This window comes from Dipteris shenzhenensis, chromosome 18 (genome assembly GCF_047967505.1).
Source record: "Dipteris shenzhenensis isolate YYH24624 ecotype China chromosome 18, Dip_SZ_1.0, whole genome shotgun sequence".
NCBI lineage: Eukaryota > Viridiplantae > Streptophyta > Polypodiopsida > Gleicheniales > Dipteridaceae > Dipteris > Dipteris shenzhenensis.
Genome location: NC_141613.1, coordinates 6,626,274 through 6,642,336, shown reverse-complemented (window position 1 = coordinate 6,642,336; position 16,063 = coordinate 6,626,274). Strand labels below are relative to the sequence as shown.

At 43.9% G+C, this 16,063-nt stretch overlaps 2 protein-coding genes across 2 annotated transcripts in view; one reads left to right on the top strand and one right to left on the bottom strand.

The window, feature by feature from the left end:
- Positions 1-16,063, top strand: part of S1P (SITE-1 protease) — an 87,638-nt gene that overhangs the window by 8,226 nt on the left and 63,349 nt on the right. Inside the window, exon 2 of the mRNA XM_087389292.1 lies at positions 12,511-12,639. Within this exon, the coding sequence (XP_087245418.1) occupies positions 12,511-12,639 (129 nt within the window). The remainder of the gene's footprint in view (positions 1-12,510; positions 12,640-16,063) is intronic.
- LOC147890739 (uncharacterized) lies at positions 13,622-14,581 on the bottom strand. Its single transcript, XM_087389085.1, has 2 exons — positions 14,364-14,581; positions 13,622-14,226 (listed from the first exon to the last, which is right to left on the bottom strand). Exons 1-2 carry the CDS (start codon positions 14,544-14,546, stop codon positions 13,744-13,746), a joined length of 666 nt encoding a protein of 221 aa, XP_087245211.1. The 5' UTR covers positions 14,547-14,581; the 3' UTR covers positions 13,622-13,743.

Here is a 16,063-nt window from a genome sequence, read left to right as displayed (position 1 = left end):
AGGTACTTTGTCAAAGGCTTTGTGGAAATCCACAAAGCAACAGTATACCCTCTCCTTTCGTGATTTGGCCTCCTCAATGACACTCCTGAGTGTAAGTATGTGATCCATAGTCCCATGGTCTCGCCTGAAACCGGCCCGACCCTCTGCTTTGAGCCCTCTCATCTCTGCGAACAGGCTGACCTATGCATCTAATACAGCTGCATAGATCTTGGACATCACATGTCCAATCATGATAGTCCTGTAGTTACTCGGGTCCATGGGATCCCCTACCTTGTGGATGGGGGTGATGGTGTTGAGTGTCCAAGTGCGCAGGAAGCCAAGGCAAACAGTGTCATTGAATAGCTTTGCTAGGATCGGGGCTAACGTGTCGATCCCATATGCGATAAACTCAGTGCATAGCCCCTTGTGATCCTTAGCTCGGCCATTGTGCAGTTTCAATGTCGCGTCCTTGACTCCCCCTCTGGTGAACAACGTGCAAGTGGTGGGACAAGGTGTGTGTATGAGGTCTGGAGTGGGCTGGTGTGGGACATCATATAGATGGTGTGCATACGTGTGCCTGACTCGTGTCGGTGAGGGGTGATGGGGACCTACGCTCAAGGAATCTCCGCAAAAAATCCTTAGAATTGTTGCTGTACTAGATTTTTCGCCTTATCACCGTTCCCCTTCCCCATCTCCACGCGTATGCAGATTTGGATCGAGGGGTCTCCCGCCTAGTCTCTTGTCCTCATCCCCTTGTTCCTTTCATTATGGGGGCAAAGAAGAGACTGCAGGAGACCGAAGTTGCTTTCCCCCCCCTCCTTTTTCTTCTTCTTCTTCTTCCTTTTTTTTTTTCTTCGAGGGGAGAGGGGGGGGGTAGCGGGGGGTAGAGAGGGTAGCGGGGGGGTTGGCGAAGGGAGTAGCGGGGGGTAGAGAGGGGTAGCGGAGGGGGTAGTGAGGGGGGTTTGGGGGGGGGGTGTAAAGCGAGGTAGCGGGGGGGTAGCGAGGTAGCGGGGGGGTTAGAGGTAGCGGAGGAGTAGTGAGAAGGGTAGCAGGGGGTGGCGAGGTAGCGTGGGGGTTAGCGGAGGGGGTAGCGGAGGGGGTAGCGGGGGGTAGTGGAGGGGGTTAGCGGGGGGTAGTAGGGGTAGCGGAGGGGGTAGCGGGGGGGGTTAGTAGAGGTAGCGGGGGGTAGCAGAGGTAGTGAGGGGGTACGGAGGGGTTAGCGGAGGGGGTAGCACAGGGAGAGAGCAGGGAGAGAGCAATTGGAAGTGCATGAGTGAAGTAGCAGAGGGCTCAGCCTAGAGCAGCTACTGAAGCCTACTTTGACGGTGTGTGGCAGTTCAGGAGGAGTTACAGCAGCATACTGTGCCAGTTGCGTACTACCGCAGCCTCTATGCTACAGGTGCTGGTACATCTTTGACAAGTTTTATAGTTGGATCTTTTTATGTATTCCGTTAGCTGAACATCTCAGTGTTCTTTCTCCTGGTTCTGAAGTGTCCTCTATCTACTTGCATACACATGCTGAATGTGAAGAAAATGGGGCTTGGAGATGGAGGGAGCAAGCTGAATTCGAGATTGCAACATGGAGAAAGGTCTGCCCAACATGACAAAACCCTAGGGTGGCACCCAACTAGGGTTAAACCACATGTGCTAACATTAACTCAATTTTTAACTACAGTTAGGGGAAAAAACCTTAGATAGGGACCTCTAACTACAATTAGGGGAAAAGCCCTTTGATAGGGATAAAAATTGCCTCTAACCCTTCTAAGTAATAGGGCCACTGCCTTACTAACAACCACCTTGTAGTGGCAATGTCCTGGTGTACAAGGAGTGATCTCAATCCTATCGATCACAATGCAGAATTGTCCAATAGAGATCCTTAGTGAGTGTGGGAGGTGGATCCGGGTATACCTTGGAGGATCAATTAAGCCCTTCTTGACACGTCCCAGCACTCCTGAAACCTCTGATCTGCAAGCAAACACAAGAACACACCAACGTGAGGAAACTGAGCAGGCTGCTCACCACCCAACCATGACATCTACGGGATGTGATCCCGAATCAAGAGATGTCCCCTCCAAGCCACGAGCTGAGCTACTGGCACGAACTCCCAACCAGATCCTAACCAGCCTGGTGTCCCATACCACCAGGTGGCGCTGTGAAGCTTGGGATTTGTTGCTGGGCCTTGGGCTACGTTATGATGCAGGCGCACGTCCGCGACTCAATCCAGGATCAGACCTAGCACCTAGGAACGAAACTTGCTCCCCTCGGCTCTCTGAGAACTGAACCTTTGGGCCCCTTATATAGACTCGGGCCCCAAGCGCCAAAAATAGCGAAGACCTCTAACTGGTTCGTACCCTTGCCACTCAACCCGAGAATCAAGCCTGCCTAGCTCTAAGCCTCCCCAAGCTACTTGAGCTAGTCTTGTGTACCCAGTACACGTCGGATACCAATCCGTGCACATGACATACTTCCCCTCCTCTAAGAACACACTCTTGAGCTCGCTGAAAAACCCGGGAATGTCCTCTGGAGGTTTTGTAATGTCTCCCATGTTGCATCCTCCTCAACACGATCCTTCCACTGGATCTTATATTCCGTGATAGTTCTATTACGAATCTGTCTTTCACGAAATTCAAGAATACACTCAGGTTCGTGTGGAATAAAAGTCAAATCTGTAACTTATATTATTTCTTGAGGTGAAACAAGTTGATCATCCGCACCCAATACTTCTTTCAGTCTACTAACATGAAAGACTGGATGTACTTTAACATCAGGAGGCGATTCTAGTCGATATGCAACTGGTCCAATTCTTTTAATAACCTTGAACGAACCATAGTATCTGGGGGATAACTTCGGAACCAAACCAGTACTTAGGCTCTTGGATTCCTTGGGAATTCGCAAATATACCATCGTTCCTTCAGAGAACTCTCTAGGTGAACGATGTCTATTAGCATAAAATCTGTCCCGATCTTGGGCACTTCTAATAGACTCCTTGCCAAACTGCAACATTTCCTGCATGTCTAGCAAGAAGGTCTTTGCAGCATCATTTTGGATTCCCTTTAACCCAACCATAACTGGTGACTTAGGTTGAAACCCGTACATAAGCATAAAAGGACTGTAACCAGTACTCGAATGCTTTGTACTGTTATAAGCAAATTCTATCATAGGTAGATAATCTTCCCATGAAGACTGTCTCTTAGAAACATATGCCCGAAGCATATCTTCAACCAATTGGTTAACCTTCTATGTACTGCCATTGGATTGTGCATGATCTGAGGAACTCATACTTAGAGTAGTTTCTAACTTCTAAAAAACAAGTGTCCAAAATTTACTTGTAAACTTTGAGTCCCTGTCACTGACTATGTCAGAGGGCAAACCATACAGCTTAAACAAGTGGTCCACAAACTCGTGAGCCAGCTGAACAGCTGAAATAGTTGTTCTAGTAGGTAAGGATCTAGCCATTTTTGTCAGACGATCGACTATGACCCAAATGGAGTCATGACCCTTGCGCGTTCAAGGCAAACCAGTAATAAAATCCATGGAAATACTTTCCCATTTATTACCTGTAATCTGCAATGGCTGTAATAAACCTGCGCTTCTAAGGCGTTCTGTCTTAGTAACTTGACAAACCCGGCAACCTACCACATAGTTTTGAATAAATGCACGCATCTTAGGCCAATAAAAGGTATGCTTTACAAGAGACAGAGTCTGATGTATACCTAGATGTCCAGCACTAGGAGCATCATGACACTCCCAGAGAATCTTGGATCGAAGTTCCAGAACATCCGGCACACAAATCTTTCCATCCCGGAACAGCAAGCCGTTCCTAATCATCCACTGACCTCCCGCCGCCTGTACCGTAGGGGGCACAATCCCTGAGTCTTGGTCAACCATGGAGTTCCCATCCTGGACTTTTTGCCAATAAGAACTGAAATGACTATCAGTTGCGCAAAGCCCTCTCAAGGATTGAAATAGGTTTGAGGATATTTCCGTAAATGACATAGCATTTACAAATTTGACTCGACTTAAGGCATCCGCCACACTATTCAACGAACCCTTGCAATAACATATTTCAAAATCAAAATCTTGCATTGATTTTTTCCATCTAGCTTTCTGTCCCCTCAATTCAGACCCATCACACACATACTTGATTGACTGATGATCGGTCAATACAAGAAACTTCGAACCATACAAGTAGTGTCTCCAAACCTTCAGGGCATACACTACTGCATAGAGTTTCTTTTCTAGTGTGGGCCAACGATATTGGGTGTCGTCTAGCGTCTTACTCTCAAAAGCTACAGGTCTGCCCTCTTGGAATAAAGCTGTCCCAATCGCAAAATCACTCGCATCGGCCTCTAAAACATAAGGCCGGGTAGGATCGGGTAATGCAAGAACTGGTGCTTCCTTGATAGTTAGCTTCAAGGTTTTAAAAGCCTTGTTCAATGTTTATTCCAAGAGATTGGTTGGGTAGACCTGCGTCCACGACCTTTCAACATGTTTGTTAGGGGTGCCGTGATGTGTGAATAATCACGCACAGACTTCTGTAGAAATACCGTAAATCCTAGGAAAGAACGAAGTTGTTTCACAGTCTGAGGGATAGGCCATTCTAAAACCTTCTGGATACGATCAAGATCAATGCTAATACCTTCAGAAGAAATCTTGTGTCCTAAATAAATGATCTCCTTCATAAAGAAGTCACATTTACTCATCTTGGCATAGAGCTTATGCTGTCTTAGAATAACTAAGATAATCTGGAGGTGTCCTATGTGATCCTCTAGCATTCGGCTATATACCAAGATGTCATCTAAGAACACTACAACGAATTTGCCCAGAAAATCTCGAAACAAATTGTTCATCATTTGTTGGAAGGTGGTGGGAGCATTGGTCAAACCAAAAGGTTGTCATGACAAGAGAAATGATTATTTAGTTAATTAATAGTCATTAGAACTTTATTATTGTTAGGCGCCAATTTGATGGTGTGGTTATATGTTTGTATTTATGATCGATCAAGCGGTGTAAATAGTACCGCCAAAACTATGTAACATTGGCCAATGATTAGTAATAAAGATGTGCACACACGTGTCTAGGTCCTAGGGGCAATAGGAAAGGGAAAGGGTGCATTAGAGTGCATTGAATGGTAGGTGCATGGGTCATAGGCTAAGGGTAGGTGTAAATGGGAAGATGGAACTTGAGTGATCTCAAGGGACATTAATGAAAGGGTATCACCCTTTCATTGTGAATCTCACGTAGCATTCTTTCTACCACATTGCATTCATCCGTCATCTCTCTCCCACCATTTGCATTTTTGAAAAGCGTGGATTTTCACATTTGGTATCAGAGCGGCGACGATCCACGAGCGGGACGAGAAGAGGGCGACAGTTGTGAACGATGGAAGTCACAAGAGAGGTTGGCGGAAAAGGATCACGATCGACCAATCTCGAGGTTCTGAGACAAGGGGTTTTCCCTGAAAAAATTTTGGCCTTCAACGGCGAACGGCGAACGGGGTGTTCTCTTTTGCCCCCCCCCCCCATGTGAATGTACCCTTAAACCGTGAGAAAAAGGGATTCCCGTTCTACCTAACCGGAAGTCGGATCGGAATAAGATTTTAAGGGAGTGATCCACCCATCAAGTAACCCCTATAACGGTATCTAGAGCTCCAATCCGCTCAAAACAAGTAGCCCAAACGGAGCGTACCAGTTTACAGCAGAAATACAAGAAGAAAAGCTTCAAAGAGAAGGGAAAGGAGGTCATTTTAAGTGTCTTCTCAACACAAACGAAGCGGGAGTCGGATAAGTACCACCACCTCTACAACACTTGAAGTTTGCTGTAAAATAAACCTTCTTTTTTGAAATTACAGCAAGACATTTTCTCTCTTGTAGTACTAAAAGGAAAGAATGGAAGGGGAAGGGACATATAACAATGAACTTATTCCTTTTCCTTCATTACCCCAAGGAGAGAGAGAAAGAACACCTTCACCCCCTCTTGAAGAGGATGGATTAGGTGAGAGTTATACACATCTTGAGTATGATAACCCACAAATAGATTTACAGCAGTCTCTCCTTCAAGAACCTCCTGATAGGGAGTTCTCCTTTCGTAATGAAAGAAGAAATGAGACCAGCCAAGAACAAGGTGATGAGTTCACGCCTTCAACTCAAAACCCAATACACATGGATTCTAATCCAAGTGCAAGAGGAAGAGAGGAGACTCCTGTTGATAAGCTGGTTTTCCAGCTTAGCAATATGATTGAGCAGTCCATTATGACAAGATTAGGGACTAAGAGGACTTTAAACTTCGGGGATGAAGAGTTGAGTAACCCTTCTAAGAGGTCCAAATTCCAACCGCGAGAGAGAATTGAGTTCCCCAAATATGATGGGGCAAGGGAGGCTGACAAAATCCTCAATTGGATTCGTCATTTTGAGCTATACTTTGCCCATCAAGACAAGACCGAGCAAGAGAAGCTTGCTCTTGCCACATTGCATCTGCAGAAGGATGCTCTAATGTGGTGGTCCTTGTCACAAACAGGAAAAGAGCCTATTCATGAATGGGCTAAATTTGTGGAGCAACTAAAAACCACTTTCATGCCACCGAGGCATGAAGAGAACCTCACCTTTCGTTGGGAGAGGTTTAGGCAGTTCGATAATGAGAGTAATGCAGATTTTACAGCCAGATTTTGGAAACTCTCTCTAGAGTTACCCGAAAAGAGTGAGGAAGATAGGAGAAAGAAGTATTTAGCAGCTTTAAGCCCAAAAGTAAGGTACGAGGTTGAAATGTTTAACCCGACCACGCTTAAGGACCTCACTAAGCTGGCTGAAATAGCCGAGAGAAAATTGAATCCTCGTAAACCCTTCAATAGGAGTATGGGTCATCATCTAAGACCAATAATATACCCACTTTTAGGAAACCAAACCGGTTTAAGAATAATAAAGGGAAGGGTAAAGCTCTTGTAAGGAATGTGAATAGCCAATCACGTCCTGGATGGGTGCCATTTCCTTCTATGACTGACGAAGAGAAGAGGAAGTTGATTAAGGAAGGAAAATGTTTCGGTTGTAAGAAACATAAGCCAGGGCACGTATGGCATAAGTGTCCCGTTCTCTTGGCTAAGATTGCCAAGACGAATTCAGTAAAAGGGAAAGCCAAGGCATCCAAGCAGGAGGGTGAGGCTTCTACCTTGTCACCCTCGAAATCTACTGTGACTATTGAGCCAATAGTGAATGCTGTCCATTCAGCCAATACCTTTGGGCCTCATGATCTTTTTAAGGTGTATGGATTCGTGAATGGACAGAGAATAGTGGTTCTCCTAGATGATGGATGTAATTATGACTTAGTAAGTGATAGATTGGCAAAATTACTCCATCTTAAACCAGAACCTATAAAAAACATGTCGCTTTCAGGAGCTTTTAGGGGACACAATGAAGAAGACACATCCATAGTACGAAATATTCCTTTTCGTATACAAAAATATAGAGATCGAAGGGATTTTCTAGTAGCCCCTTTACAAGACGTTGACATGATACTAGGTAAACCATGGCGGTATGATTTTAACCCTGCTATTCATCCTCATACTCATCATTGTTGCTTTGTACATAAGGATGAAAACATAAGGATCGTAGGGGATCGGGACGTGTATACAATTCCATTGATTACTCCTACCCAAGCCAAAAGATTGGTAAAAAGAGGGGTAGATTGTAATCTTGTGTATATACGGGATTCACGAGATCTTCATATCTCAAAAGAAGATCGGAAGAGAAATGAGTTCCTTAGAGCTTATGAGGATCGATTTTCAAGAGATGACTCATTCGAATTGCCCATGGAGAGAGAAGATGATCATGCCATAGACTTAGAGCCAGGAGCTTCCCCTCCATGTAGAGCCCCATATAGGATGAACAGGATAGAAATGGAGGAGGTAGAAAAACAAATTGAAGATCTATTGCAAAAAGGCCTGATTCGACCAAGCAGTTCTCCATTTGGAGCACCTGTATTATTGGTTAAGAAGAAGGATGAATCATATCGTATGTGTATAGATTACCGTGCTTTGAATAAACTTACGATTAAGAACCGGTATCCGATTCCAAGAGTGGATGATTAATTGGATATGCTTAAAGGTGCTAAAGTTTTTAGCAAATTGGATTTGAAATCTGGTTATCATCAACTTCGTATGAAAGCTGGGCATGAACATAAGACTGCTTTTCGCACTCTCACTGGACATTATGAGTTTTTGGTCATGCCTTTTGGCCTAACTAATGCTCCAGCCACTTTTAGTAGGCTGATGAGAAGGGTTTTGCGACCCTACTTGGGAAAATTTGTCATAGTCTTTTTTTATGACATTTTAGTGTTCAGCCAGAATGAGGAAGAGCATAAGGATCACCTTGCTAAGGTGATGGAGCTCCTAAGGAAGGATCGATTGTTTCTAAATATCAAGAAGAGTGAGTTCTTCAAGACAGAAATAGAGTATTTGGGACACATTGTGTCTGCCGAGGGAATTCGGGTTGACCCTAAAAAGGTCAAGGCCATAATTGAATGGCCAATACCCAAAAACTTACATGAGCTGAGATCCTTCCTAGGGATGTGTAGTTGTTATCGCAGATTCATTAAGAATTTTGCACGTCTTGCTTCCCCACTAACAGATTTGTTGAAGAAGCATTCCTTGTATGAGTGGGGAGAGGTTCACCAAGTAGCTTTTGAGGAGCTTAAGAGAACATTAGTGACTGCACCAGTGTTAACACTTCCGGACATGGACAAAGAGTTCTTTGTTGTATGTACGGATGCTAGTGGTACCTCGATTGGGGCAGTGTTGATGCAAGGAGGGCATCCCATTGCTTATGAGAGTAGAAAACTTCAAGGGGCTGAATTGAAATATATCACGTATGAGAAGGAGTTATTGGCAATCATTCATGCTCTAAAGTTATGGAAGCATTATTTATATGGTTCTGCTTTCAAGATTAAGACTGACCATCAAAGTATCAAGCACTTGTTCTCTCAACCCATTGTCTCTTCAAGACAAATCAAATGGGCTGAATATATTCAATCCTTTGGGCAACCAAATATCGAATATCAGCCGGGAAAGGAGAATTTAGTAGCTGATGCTTTGAGTAGACGGCCCCAAGTTAATCACGTTTCTGTGATTAAGGAGAAATCATTAGGAGCAATGGTTGAAGCTTATCCTTTAGATGAGGACTTCGCTGACATTTATGGGAAGATTCAACGTAATGAGGTTGGGGATTTAGAGGCTTATTCCATCGTGGATGGATACTTATTTTTGGGACGTGCCATATGTGTACCCAAAACATTTCGGTATCTAGTCATGAGTGAGTTACATGCGAGTCCATATTCTGGACATAGAGGTATTAGAGGAACCATTGACAATATTGAGAGATACTTCCATTGGCCTAAACTTCGCAAGGAAGTTTCGACCTTTGTTCAACAATGTGACGTATGTCAGCGCATTAAATCTAACACAAGTAAGACTGCTGGTCTTTTGCAGCCTTTGCCTATTCCTTCGGAAAGGTGGGAACACATTACAATGGATTTTGTGTCTGGTTTTCCCAAGGTTGGTCAGTTTGAGCAGATTTTCACTGTTATAGATAGGCTGAGTAAACAAGCTCATTTTATTCCCTGTAAAAAAGAGTTGTCTGCTCCTGAAACAGCAAGGTTATTCATTAGGGAAATCTTCAGGTTACATGGGTTACCAAAATCCATTGTATCCGATAATGATGGCCGTTTCATTAGCAACTTTTGGACAGCTCTATTAGAGAATCTCGGAACCAAACTGAAATTTACTACAGCCTTCCATCCTCAAGGAGATGGACAAAGTGAGAATGCCAATCAAACCATAATTACTTTACTTCGAGCTTATGTCCATGACCAACCTAGAAGGTGGCCAGAGTTCTTACCCATGTTAGAGTTTGCTTATAATAACACTGTACATACTTCCACCAAGAAAGCCCCATTTGAAATCATCTATGGGCAATGTTTACCCACTCCAATAACACACTTGGGGGAGCGAATTTTTGCTGCTGACCAGTTTGCTGAGGATATGTCACAGGTTATTGAGCAGGTAAAAGAACATATTAAGAAGGCCCAGGTTCAACAATCCAAGGCAGCCAATAAAAAAAGAAAAGAAGTTTATTACAAGGAGGATGATTGGGTTTTATTGAAGATTGATAAAAGAAGAATCAAGTCAGTGAGAGGAAGTACCAAACATGTCAAGCTAGCACCGAAGTTTTATGGTCCATTTCATATTTCAGCAGCTTTATATCCAGAAGAAGGATCCAGAGCGTATGAGCTGAAGTTACCAGCCCACTGGCGTATGAAGAACATCTTTCATGTGAGCAATTTGAAGAGATACCATGGCGATACTTCTGCGTTTTTGGATACTCAGCAGCAAGAAGAACCTGAACTTGAAGATGGGACTGAAGTTCTTACTCCGGAACAGATCGTATACCATAAAGAGAAGAGTACTCGTGGAAAGAAGAGATATATGTATTTACTGAAGTTTAAAAACCAGCCAGCTAGTGATGCACAATGGATGGAAGAAGAGTTCTTTACAGATTTTCCACAGATACTCGCAGATTACAAAGAGGCGATGCAATGGCAGAAGTAACAAGAGAAAGTGCACATAAGAGGAAGAGACAAGCAATAATCCAGAAGAGGACTTCTGCTCATTCAAGCAGGAGGGAGTGTCATGACAAGAGAAATGATTATTTAGTTAATTAATAGTCATTAGAACTTTATTATTGTTAGGCGCCAATTTGATGGTGCGGTTATATGTTTGTATTTATGATCGATCAAGCGGTGTAAATAGTACCGCCAAAACTATGTAACATTGGCCAATGATTAGTAATAAAGATGTGCACACACGTGTCTAGGTCCTAGGGGCAATAGGAAAGGGACCAAAAGTGAACTGTTCTCTATACATGGATGCTCAAGATGTGTTGATGATCATAACCTTGGTCTTACCAAGGTTGATTCTCAAATCGTACAACTCACAGAATGCCTATAATGCGTCTAATGCGTCTAGGTGCTGTTGAGGGCCCTTTGTAGAAGAAGATAATAGTTCCACGTCATCTGCGTATAACAGGATCTGAATCAAGGAACCAGCCAGAGAGCATCCAGCCCCCCCAGAGTATCCATAAATGTCTCTAGCTCAGGCCAAACAAGGTTGGTGATAGTGGGTACCCTTGTTTGACCCCAATAGTGCTCATGATCTCCTCTGTCCATCAAGCTCATGTCTGGAAACCCCCTCGTAGAGTGCCATAACAGCCTATATGATCTCCTGGTTGTAGCACCGCTCCTATAATTGTCTAATAAAGCGGACTGTATCAAAGGCATAGAGAAAATCCACAAAGCAACAATAGACCCTCTTGCCTCCGTGCCGTGGCCTTCTCGATGGCACTCCTGAGTGTGACTATGTGATCCATGGTCTGGTGGTCACATTAGAAATCGACCTACTCCTCTTCTCTCCCTGAAGTCCTTGTAGTTCTATGAATCGGCTGACCTTTGTGTCAAGTACTGATGCATATACCTTGGACATGACATGTTTGATCATGATGGTGCTGTAGTTTTACATATAGCACATTAGATAGTTTCTTAACATCTCCATTTATAGAAACAAATGGAACCATACCTGTACCTTCAACAGGGCATTTTGTGTTATTTCCAACCGTCACGGTGATGGGTTCCTATAGAGGCTGCAAGGAACAATATATAGACCCTTCTTGCAGGTCATATGATGGAAGGCACCACTATCCAACACCCATGAATTAGTGGTTGAAGCTTCTTGAACTGAGGAACACTCTTCCTCAATGGCCAGAAATAGATCCAACTCTGCTTCCACTTTGTTAGCTGTCTCTTTCCTCTTATCTGTCTTCTTCAGGGTACCATTCTTTTCATCTGCTTTCTTGACCCGGAAATCTGCAATCACATGGCCCTTCTTCTTGCAGTAGAAGCACTCTCCCTGAAACTTCTTCTTGCCGCCCTTCTTTTTGTCACCACTAGTAGAGGACTCACCTTTGGTGGAGGAACAACCTTTGCCTTTCGCAGTGGTAGAGAACGCATCATCCCCATTGCCACATCCATCTCATGGGATCCCCTTGCCTTGTGAATGGGTGTGATGGTGTTAAGAGAAGCCAAGGTAGACTGCATCATTGAAGAGCTTCGCTAAAATTGGGGCTAGGATGTTTATTGCATATGCAATAAACTCTGTCCATAGTCCCTCAGATCTTTCCTCAGCCATTATGCAGTTTCAAAGCTGCGTCTTTGACACCACCCTTGGTGAAAAGAGTGCAAAAGGTAGGATGGGGTCAGTGCGAGAGGTCGGCGGTGGGTTGGTGGGGGATGTCATAAAATGTGAGTGCATAGGTGTGCCAGATCTGGGTGTGGCGTTATCTCTGCCCAAGGAGTTTTTGCCAAAAGTCCTTGGAGTTGTTGCTAAATAGAACATTTATTAACTCCTCATATATATAGAGAGAGAGAGAGAGAGAGGAGAGAGAGAGAGAGATGCATCATGCGCATACCTAAGTTGTGAATTTATGAGTGTAGAGATCGCAAATTACGTCTATGTTTGGAGCTGAAAGACTTTGGGCCAAAGGTTTTACGGGAGCCAAAGTGAGGATGGCAGTTTTTGACACTGGTGTAAGGGCTGATCATCCACATTTCAGGAATATCAAGGTCAGCATTGCTATTGTGTGTCACACCTTTGTATAAATGGATGCTCAAGTATGTGTGGGTGTGTGGATTTGTATGTGTGAGAGCATATTTTTATACTATGGTCTACACCCACTGTTGGGCGCTGATGACGTCAGTGGGGATGTCATAGTAGCTAGTCCCTGCTATGCGTGATGGAGTTTATGGTTTTCAACCTTATGAGTGACTATCATGAGATTGAAACTGCACTATGTTGTGTTTTTAGAGGATGAGTTTGGGAATGTTCCTGGATTCATCTAGGTATATACTTTGCATTTCTTTCTAACTGTTTCTTATGCTTTTGCAATTGTGATTAGCAATTTGTTTCTAGAAGTGTGTGCTGAATTCGCAATTGTGCTTGGCAAATTTGTTCTAGAAGTATAAGCTGAATCCCTTTGGAGGCTCTTCTCCATAAGCGTTTTGTGTTCAAGTTAATTAGATGTTTATCTTATTTGATTGCTGATTCAATGTACAAAAAACGATATGCTGATCAAATGGAAACCATAGTCTTTTAAGCTCAGTTCATAGCATAGTTACCAGCCGAAACGGAAACGGAAGAAACGGAAACGGAAGAAACGGAAGAAACGGAGTTTCCGGGCCCCGCCGAAACGGAAACGGAAGAAACGGCAATATGATACAATTTATGTATAAAAATTTATTTTTTATACATAATTTAATTATCAATAGAGTGCAAATCATACATAATACAAATTACAATTATCTATACTTGAAGGCTGAAGCTTCAGGCTTCAGCCTTTAAGCATCAATGCATCATTCATGATTCATGCCTCTATGATTCTAAATTCTTGAATGATGCTTCAATAATCTGAAATCAACATGTATCATGAGTCATGACTAACAAGTTTGGCATTACAAGAATCTGAAATTTAGAAGTTTGAAGTACTTAAAAGTTTAAACTTAGCACACAAGTTGAAACTTGAAACTTGAAAGTATTCAATGTCCAGACTCCATAGATGATCATGATTCATGGTCCACAAATTTCATGATCATGATTCATGACTCATGACTCATGAGTCATGCAAGACTCAAAATAAAAGCACTCATGGATGATATAAAAAAACAGCAGGACTACTGATCATCTGCATCATCCATGGCCTCCTCGTCATCGTCATCCTCTGCGTCCTCAGATAAGTTCGAGGCATCTGTGTCACTGTCTGAAGAAGAATCATCAACATCAGGATCAGGACCATCGGGTGCAACTGAAGTACTAGCACCATCTCCAGATGGTTGAGTGTATGATCGTGTGTGGTGTGCTGGCGCTGACAACTCCTCATACAACATGGTGTATATGTCCAGCTCCTCCCGTGGGATATCTGGTATGACCTCCATCTTCTCCACGTCCACCTTGTCTACATTCACTTGGCGAGGTTCGGGGCAGCCGGCGGTGAACTCAAGGAGACGGAGGTTGCAATGACAAAACACCAACCGCTCCAATTGAGCCGTGCTCAATCTGTTCCTCTTCTTTGTGTGAAAGAGGGCCCAAGTGCTCCAGTTCCTCTCACAAGGACCGGAACTGCAGTCCTGTGAGAGAACACGTATAGCAAGGCGTTTCTGCCATAAGCCAATTAAGCCGAGATAAGTATCAGGAACTTGATAACTTTAAACATATTTGTAGTAGATAAAACTTCAAATTACTTAACGACTAAGCTCCAACTAGTGGCGTTGGAACTTGTCTCTTAGACTCTTACCAAAGTAGGAGTACAGTTGCCATATTTCTCCCACCAGGAGACAGGTTGCAACTGTGTCTCTCGGAGCCTAGCTGTAGGTCGACCAAAGGAGAGGCTGTGATTGCGGAACAATAGAAGTTCATCCTCCAATCTTCGTTGCATCTCCAAGTCACCACCTGTCCAATTTTGTAGATACTGTTGCATCCCCTCCTCCAACTCGTCATTCTCATATTGCTCTTGACTGCGCCAGAGCGGATGCAATACATGTGCCACCGCATGGATTGGGCGGTGGAACTAATTCCACCGCTTATTCCATATAGCACGGATGGACTCAACCCTAAATCATGCCACAAGAAATTAGAATGCATTATGCATACAAAATTGATAGACTATAGATAATAGTACATACATAATATATATCTGAAAATTCCAGGCTTCATGATAACAAATTGCCATTTAGTAACTGCAATAATTATACATATTACAAAAGTAAAAAGTCTTACTTATCAGGCGATAGGGAAGTGTTTCTGTTGAGGGCCTCTCCAATCTTGTCCATAAACTCGTACAAGAGCCCTAATGTGCTTCCCTCCATGTCTGTGATGCGAAGCACCGTGTAGATAGGATTAATCGATTTGATTAATGCCTCCGCCTGATTCCACCAAGACTCATCCATGATCATGCGAAAAAATTTGATAGACTTTGCTTGGCCTCTATCATCCCAATCTCCCCACTCCCGAGACACAACCGTGCGCAACAAGCCCTGGCGCACTCGCACAAGCCTCTCCACCACTATGAACATGTAAGCAAACCTTGTGGTTGGAGGTTTCAATAGCTCAAGGTCACTGTAAGCCCGATAGATGCTGAGGACTTTGGGTCTCTTCGTGACAAACTTCACGATACTGCGGGCTGTGGAGAAGATGGCATCAATCCAAGGTATCTTCCCTAGGTCCTCGATCAAAAGATCAAGGCAATGTGAGGCACAGGGTGTCCACACAATCTTAGGGAACTCATCTTCTAACATGGCACCCATTGACACACAATTGCTGCCATTATCTGTCACCACCTGCACCACATACTCAACACCTATCTCCATAATGGCTGCCCGTAAATGCTCCCAAATATACAGCCCTGTAATCACTGTACCTGCAGTGGAAGCGTCTATGGCTCTCAAGAACATGGTTCCCTTGCAAGAAGACACTAAAATATTGTACACATTCCTCTTGCGTGCATCTGACCATCCATCGCATAAGAGTGTGCATCCATATTTTTTCCAAGTCTCTTTCAAGGGCTTCATTTGGTCTTCCACACATTCCCTCTCTCTTCTTAGCTCTCTTGTCCGCAAGGCCTCATATGTAGGCCCTTCCCATTCATACCCAATGCGGCTTACAGCTCTCATGGCCTTCCTCCATCGTGTAGTCTTCGCCACATGAAAGGGTATTGCACATTGTATGAAGAGCTTTGTGAGCTCACTAGTGGCCTCCTTCACTGCTTGCTTTTGCAAGCGTGCTTGAATGCTAGACCTTTGCAGTGATCCTCTTTTCCCCGCACTAGCATCCACACTATTTGATCCATGTGGCAAGGGTGTTCTTGTGGCACTAGGACCTGCGCTCGATGTAGTTGATGCCCCTCTACTTCTCTTTGCAGAACCCAATGTGCTGGCATCATCCAATGGCTCAGTGTCAGCAGCCTCTTCTTCATCTTGCAGCCCTTGTCCTCCACTT